The following is an 8,215-nucleotide window of genomic DNA, read 5'->3' as shown; positions in this document are numbered from 1 at the left end:
ATGTATAATTTCCGTGACACGCCATCCCCTTGTTCCTAACAGGAACAACACAAATGCAGAAATTACAAATATCAAAACACTGAACCAAACAGACCAAAACCAAGGACAAAAATTAACACAAAACACTGGGACCTCATATAACATCAGAACCATGACCCCAAAAAGGTTTAACACAATCCATCATGAACAAGGCTCAGAAAAAGTCACAAAAAATCAAAACCCCACTAATCATATCAAAACTAAAACAATCAAAACCCAAACAAATCCAGTACACTAAATCAAAATCAATCAAAATCGATAAAACACTATTAAACTATGAACATAAAAATCAGACAAACCAATCCAATCAAAGCAATTAACCCCAACAAATGATACAAAAACAAACCACCTTAAGTAGATCTACAAACTAACCAGGCACATCAAGGAAGCTTAATAAACCAATAAAATCAACCAAACTAGCAAAATCTAACCATTGAACACAAAATGAATCAAACCAATGAAACCTAATCATCCCATTAAAAAAAAAACGTGTCAAACTACAAAATCTAACTACCCAATCGACGAAGAAATTAATCAATCCACACAACCGTCTGACCATCATCAGAACCATCAGAGGAGTAATCTAGCGCAAAATCAGACGACGAGGCGGGACGGACCCCTGCAGTCAGGGAGCCGTAAAAGAGCTGGGGAACACGCCTACTAAAAGCAATGTCAAAAAGGGCAATCAGCAGGGAACGAATACAGAGAATGCAGCAACTTCCACAGAGGACGACAACAGAGGAAAACACAGCTAAGGACATAAGCACGGAAACAAGCAGGGCCTGATATTTTCCAAAAATGTACTCCCAAAAATCCCATAAATCCCATACCGACGTATTAACATCTGAATGTCCATCAACAGCTCTGGTTAACTGACATTAGGAACAAATTTGCAACACTGATCTCCAAAAATAGAGCACACATCAGGAGGAGTTGAGGGAACCAATCGAGATGCGACCTGCAGAACTATCAGCAAGACAAGAAAACGTACCTATAGCAACATTAACATCAAAGAGGGAAGGGGACCTCGTCCCAGAAAGTAACAGGAATGGAACTTCCTAGTACAAACATCCAGAGCCAGGGGAAGTTTGAGACAACAAACAGGACATGCAGAAGTAACTCAGGGCAGGCGGTGGAGGAACAACCCTCAAAAGCGGTCGGGGACCTAAGCAAACGACACAACCGGCGTCCGCTGAACTTGAAGCCTGCTCTGCCAAGAGAAGCCAGTTATCAGTGGAACCTGAAATACCTGACATCACCTCGAAGCAATCATCACTGCTGGCTCCCTATTACGAACAACAACTGCATGCTGAAGTAAAAGGTGGACTAACAGTCAAAACACCAAATGAAGCAGGAACATCAAACACAGTGGTAATATTTCTACAGATGAAGAAATAAGTGAAGGGGTCTTTTGTGGCGCCGGGCCTGTAAACTAACAGAGTCATGTGGAAACAGGACGCGTTAGTCCAGGACGCAATTCTAGGGGGGTCGAGCGGGGAGGGGTAAGGTGGAGGTGTCGAACAAGAGCATTGGTGGGACTGCAATGTAAGGGTGCGAAACCAGTCACAAGCTGCGGGGGAAGCCGTATAATCCACGGGTTTCCAGTCTGAGCCGGTGTAGGCAAACACGGTTCCTCAATGGGGGTCCCTGTCGGAGTGAGACAGGTACCAGTTGTGACTCATGTGCTCCTGCAAATCCAGTGCAACCCCCTCTGCACCAAGGCCTTTGTCGATGCAGGACGAGAAGGAGGCAGGTGGTGCCTTTCAGGGGCCAGCCAAACTCTCTGAACGGATGCCAGGTGCGGGGATTCTCCACGGTGAGACTGAAGGGGTGGAGCTTGGCACGCTACTGTTGCAGTGGGACGCTATTTCACTCCGCACTGTTCTCCCCGGAGCGATGCAGTCGGACAAGCCAGTCCACTGTTCAGGAGCTGCAGATCTGGGGCTGGGTGTTGGTCTAGGGGTGGAACCCCCTGGCAGCACGATGCACGAACCCAAGCAGCTCGCCCAGCGATCTCGACTGCGGTCTATGTGGTCAGGAGGACCAGGAAGGGCTCAGCCAGCGCTTGTGGTTCCACCGCCTGTCAGAGTCTGGAGCCCCGCCTCTCACCTGTGATACCAAAGCCAACACAAAGCCTCCATTGCATTAAGATTTTCCTTATACTCACCTGATGGGCGTTCGCTCTCAGAGGTCCTGCAAATCATGGGAACCATTAACCTAGTAGAAGTTTGTTGGGATTGAACCGGGTGTTAGCGTTCAAAAAGCATCTGACAGTCATGAGAGAAGTAAGAAGCGCTTAAACCCATTAAAATTTTCTGTGCACAGATTTTTCCCAATTGAAGCTCTAAAGTTAGATCTACACATTTAACAATCATACATACAGTGGGACCTGTTGTCCGATTTGATCCATTCAGGAAACCTGTGCTGAGGAAAAAAAAGGATTGATTAGACATTTTAGTTAGGGTTAGAGTTAGCCTTTGCTGGTCAGGCTTCTGGACATTCTGCAAAGGAGTCAATCAACAAATACTCAAGCAAAATTTCCTATGATAATTCACCATCATGTCAGTGTAGTTGATCACGCTCTCCTGCCCTGTGAGAAAAGGCAGTTTACTCCCCCATCTCTGTTACATCATATCAAAACAGGCCACAGAGATAAGTAGGAGACGATGACAACATTTCAGATGCTCTCTAAGCTGTGAAAAAAACAACATGAGAACCCTGGAAAAAACAGTTGTAATAATTCACATTGAAAATATAAACAAGTTTGATCACAGCTCTCTGTGTGTGACCTCGATCTGTGCCTTCAGCAGCTCTGCTCGCAGAGTTCTGTGGGCCTTCAGCCTTTGTTTTCCTAACCGAGATAAGCTTGACAAAACATTTTCCCTGAGTTTCTGCTACTTGCCCAGTTCTGTGTTGGAACAGAAGTGAATCTTCAAAAGCCAAATATATTTTCTAATTATCATCATTAGTTTCTAATTATTAGATTATTCCTAAATGAAAATGCCGGACGCAAATAATCCAATTTCAATATTTGAATTTCCGCACGCCCGATTAAATAAAATTTAAAGTGCCCGAACAGGCTAATGGGAGGACAGAGACGCGGATTCTGCAGTCCCATGAGCCATGCAGACGGCATAACCCGCGCAGCAACATTCAGAGACAGGGACAAACAGAAACACAAACGTTTGGTCAGTCATGTCAGGTCAGGGGTACAGTCAGTCAGAGTTCACCAGAACAGTCATGAGGGAGACACTCGTCAGGTGAGAGCAGCTCAGTGGCTGGGCTGGATATGAGGACCGAAAACCTTTTAACAGTGAAATTTGGCAGCTCGAACAAACAGATGTGATACCTGAGGAATCTGGGAAGGGAAAAGTGCGATGACCTATGCTCCGCCAGGATGAGGTGGATGTCACGGAGGACCAGCAATGTCAGAATAGCTCACAAGATCTCTGGATGCTGCTGGGCCCTCCCTGCAGCAGCAATGGCACTCGGGCAGCGAGGAAGTCCAGCAGAAACAGGATCAAGCTTACAGGAGAAATAAGCCACTGGTCTGAGAGTTCCACCATGATCCTGGAGGAGGACAGAGGTCATGCAGCTCCCCCTCCCTCATCCACAGTCTGTGTGAATGGCTTGGGTGGATCCAGTAGGCCTAAAGTCGGAGGTAATTGGAGAGCAAGTTTCAGTGCTGTGAAAAAAAACTCTCAGCCACATTTGTCCACTGCACCTTAGAATTCACTGGTTTAGATTTGATTAACTCACCTAGGGACCTGGTTAACTCTGAAAAGTTACAGAAAGTAACAGAAATCCTGCAGTATGAGCACAACCCAACGAAAGACAGGAGTTGCTCAACAGTCTCCGGTCTCGGCGCCTGTTGGATTGCAGTGAGATGTTTGGAGGAAAGGTTTTTACCTTCTGCACAGACAATATGGCCAAGGAACGTGACTTCTTCTCTTTTTTTTTTTTTTTATTTTTTTTTAATGGAGGAGGGCGATACTTCTTAACGGGCAAATTTGGGGTGTTAATAGGGGAACCATCACAGGGGATGACTCTACCTGCTTCCAAAAATGAATTAAAAACTGGGGTGATGCCCGCAAATGCCTCAGGCTTCAAGGGGTACTGCGCCCGTTGGGGTCTGAAGTGAGATTTGGGGTTGACAACCAAAGGTTCACAATTCTGTATGAGACCAACATCAAATTTATGCTTGGCCCAAACACAATCAGGAACACCGTCCAGTTCAAAAATGGAAGCATCCAGAACCAAAAGATAGGGGTGTGGCATCTCATGGCCTGGCCTGTTGTGAGGAAAAAATAAAAAAAATAGTATCAAATAAAATCAAACTGCCAGGCTCACGCTGCCAATCCAGAGCATGGTTGCACGCTCTAGTCCAGGAACCCAAATCTTTCCATTCATCAGTGGGGCCTTTGGACAAGGAAATGTAAGGGTCACTTCCTGGAATCTCAAGTAAAAGAAGAAAAAGAAAAAAAAAAGGGGCTTGGGTGGAGCTCAAAGAAACAGACATCGCACAGCGCGTTGCAGTCCAGAAAAGGCTGCACACAGACAAAAGATCATTCATAAATTCAAAAACTGCAGTTTAATACTCTGGGTCTGGGTCCCCGGAAAAAATAAAAAACATGGGCTGTACTATGAACTTTTTCTGGTATTAGCAGAGCTGGGAAAGTAACTCTTCAGCTAAAGCTATAAGCTCATCCTGTCGTTCATAGCAGATCTGTCATTGATAAGAGAACTGACAATCTGGGAGGCGAGATTGATCAACTATAGTGTAAACACATTCATGCTGTGGTACAACAGTCATACCATCGGGATTTACAGATGTACCACCTGTCGATTTGTCTGCGTGTCAACCTGCACCAACCCAGAGTTTTTCTACAGCTGAACCAGAGGTTACATCTCCTGTTTCTCAGGAGAAAGACACAGAAACACAAACTTCTGTGTCAACTCCTGCTTTGGACTCACAGATGGAACATGGAGGCTCTGAGGTTCAAATAAATCGTCGATACCCTTCAAGGCAGAGACGACCTCCTGATCGCTTGAATTTATAGTTTGAGACTAACCCAAATCACCTGGGGCAGAATAAACCCATGGGTTAAGTCTGGGGTTGAGGTAGTCTACCCTCACTCCAAGTTAAGAAGAAGCAGCTATTTTGTTAATGTGATAGGTTCTTAAGAGTTGTTTTAAATATTTGATAGTTGGAAGTTGGGGTTTTTAAAACGGAACGTTTATTGTATGGAGGGAGGAGATGTGGTGTATTTGAAGGTCATGGTTACCATGACAACAGCATCGGCGAAGCCGGATGTTTGCCCGTGTTGTTGCATGTCGTGTTTTCCTGTTCCTGTCTGTGTGCACGGCAAAAGCTGTTCAATAAAAAAGGTTCACCAGCCAGAAGGTGGTCGGCTCCGTGATTCAATATACGCCACGCAACCCTTCCCGACATAACAGTTACCTAAGGCTTCAGTAGCCAGGCTGCAACTGGTCCAAAATGCAGCAGCAAGATTTATTTGTGGGGCAAAAAAGTTTGACCACATAACCCCGATCTTGGCTTCTTTGAACTGGCTCCCAGTGCAGTACTTGATCTTTATCAAAATTCTTGTTTTTACTTTTAAGTCACTGGCAGGGACGGCACCTCCTTACCTCTCCAGTCTGGTTTTAAAATATTCCCCCACTAAGTCCTTACGCTCCACAGACCAGTGCATGCTACTGGTTCCCAGAACCAAATGTAAGTTCAGGGGGGACCGTACTTTTTTTGTGTTGGCTCCCAAACTGTGGAATCAGTTGCCACCAGCTACTAGAGAGATCACGCTTTTGGAGTGTTTTAAAAAAGAATTGTTCCTCCACTACAGCCTTTTAACATCAGCCTAGCTTTTTTATTCTATTTTATGTTGGTTTTATCTTTGTTTTAAAATTGTTTTATAGATTTTATCATTATATATAAATATATTTGGTTTTATGTCTTCTATTCTATTTTATTTTTTACTATTGCACAGTGCTCTGTTTTTGTTTTTCCTTGTGTACAGCACTTTGGGCCTCCTTGACTGGTGGTGGAAGGTGCTTTATAAATAAATGAATGAAATGAATGAATGACTTCTTCTGGGACAGCTCGTTCCTCTTGAGTGACAGCATCCTCTTCCTCTTTCAATCAGACTTTGGTCTTTCTCAGAGTTGTCAAATGAAAATGTAAGAGTCTTCTAATGAGGATGTAGGAGACAGACCAGCACTAGAGGCTTTATGTCTTTTCATTTTCTCATCTATGGTGGAGACTGATGGGAGTCGCACACCTGTTAGAGCACCTCCACCTGTCTGATCTGCTGCTGTTGATTCACATCTTTAGACTTTTTCCAAACTTTCTGATCTTCTTCAGCTCTGAACTCTTTAGAAGAACTGGAGGATGAAAAACATGAACTTTGTCTTTAAATTAAACTCTTTCTTCTGGATTCAGGTTGGAATACTGCTGGTTGTCAAAGATCAGCTGTGCTGCTCTGGTCTCAACTCTCAATTTAAACCCGTCCCACCTTAAAGAACTGGACCTGAGAAACAACAACCTTCAGTCTTCAGATGTTCAGCAGCTCCAGGATCTGGTGGAGAGTCCAAACTTCAAACTGAAGACTCTGAGGTCAGTAGAGGGTTGGAGTCAGTCCAGCTGCTTCCAGATGTTTGGTTCTAAAGTTAGTCTGAGCGCAAAGATGCAGAGTTTCCTGTGAAGCTGCAGCTTCTCAGTGAAGCTCTGTGGAGAATAATGACAGGCTTCAGGACAACAGTCAGCCAATCAGAGCAGCAGAAGCTCCAACAGGTGAAGATGACAGGAAGCTGCTGCTCTGAACAGAACTGAAGCTCCTGCTGCTCTTTCTGCTGCTGTGCTGCATCACTGACTGACACACCACCATCAGATAGAGACAACACTTCATCTTTGGACTTCTACTTTCTCTCTGCAGGTGGGAGGGAGAGAGCTGGTGGGACTGATGTTCTTTCCTTTATCAACTGAGCAAAGAGGAGCATCATCATCATCATCAGCTGGTCCGCAGAGATGTTTCTGGAGGTGGAGAGCAGAGTGATGGACTTCATCTTCTCATTCTGACTTGGAGTGTTGGGAAGTCTTCTGCTTCTCTTCTCTCTCGTATTTGGAGCTTCTCTTAACTTTGTCCACACACTCTTGCTGTAGTTTTCTCCTCATGTGTCCTGAAACTGTTTCTCTGAATGATTTGTGTTGGTGATTCATCAGATTCAGACATGATGGTTTCCTGCAGAAGCTCAGAAGTCTTTTCTGGTGTTTCTTGGACTCCTGCACGTCTCTGTGCCACAGAGTGGACCAGCATTCTCTGAACATCCTTCAGCTGGTCCAGAAAGCAGCAGCATGGCTGTTGACCAAAGAAAGAAAACCTTCCAGCAGTTCTGGCCTCAGGATTCTCCATCTGTGAACATTTTGGTTCTTCTTTTTCATCTTTATCAGACCTTTCAGAACCACAAAGTGGACTGAGTTCCTCTGATTAAAGGCTGCTGGGTTTTGTATTTTGTTCATTATTTTACAGGATTTTGTTCTATTGTAACCATGGTAACTGTGGGAACCACACTCCTGTTTACTCTGAGTCCTGAAGCAGAAATCCCACCAGAACTAACAAAAGTCTCTCAGTTGAATCATTTTTATATCATATATATGATGATAAAATATTGACTCATGCAGTTTGAAAGACTCACAGTTTTAAGTTTTATGTTATCTGTCTATGATTGAACTTCCTTTCTCTTTGGTGTTTTCTGGGTAAAACTCTGTTCTTTTTCATGCTGACAGCATTTTTATCTGCAGTTTTTAAAGAAGTTTCATCTAAATCCAGTAGAATCTGATCATTTTCTAGAAAGTCTGAAACTAGTAGAAACTTTCTGAGCATAAAGCCTGTTTTCTCCAGAGGACATGAATGAACAGAGTGGATGTTAGTGAGGAATGACAGAGAATCACTTTGATGCAGCTGCTGCAACAACACTAACTGCATTGAAGCAGGAGGGAGAAGGGAGACACCTGCTGGCTGTTTCCAGAACTGCATCTTAGTGTCTAAAGGTTCAAACTGAAAGCTGTCTATCAAATTCCTGCAGCCTGTTTGGATCTAATACATGCTCTTTTGAATCAACACTTTTTTCCATATTTCTCAGTTTGGAGGGCTAAATGTGGGGG

At 44.2% G+C, this 8,215-nt stretch overlaps 1 protein-coding gene across 1 annotated transcript in view; it reads left to right on the top strand.

The window, feature by feature from the left end:
• LOC118598289 (NACHT, LRR and PYD domains-containing protein 12-like) overlaps nt 1–7,004 on the top strand; it is a gene marked incomplete at its 3' end in the record, with an annotated part of 17,572 nt that extends 10,568 nt beyond the window's left edge. The window contains 2 exon segments of the mRNA XM_036210918.1: nt 6,494–6,667; nt 6,987–7,004. Coding sequence (XP_036066811.1) covers nt 6,494–6,667; nt 6,987–7,004 — 192 coding nt within the window.
• Between the last annotated feature and the right edge of the window lie 1,211 nt (nt 7,005–8,215).

The sequence above is a fragment of the Oryzias melastigma genome, unplaced genomic scaffold, assembly GCF_002922805.2.
Source record: "Oryzias melastigma strain HK-1 unplaced genomic scaffold, ASM292280v2 sc00300, whole genome shotgun sequence".
NCBI lineage: Eukaryota > Metazoa > Chordata > Actinopteri > Beloniformes > Adrianichthyidae > Oryzias > Oryzias melastigma.
Note: the sequence above shows the minus strand (reverse complement) of the source record. Positions and strands in the feature narration are given on the sequence as shown.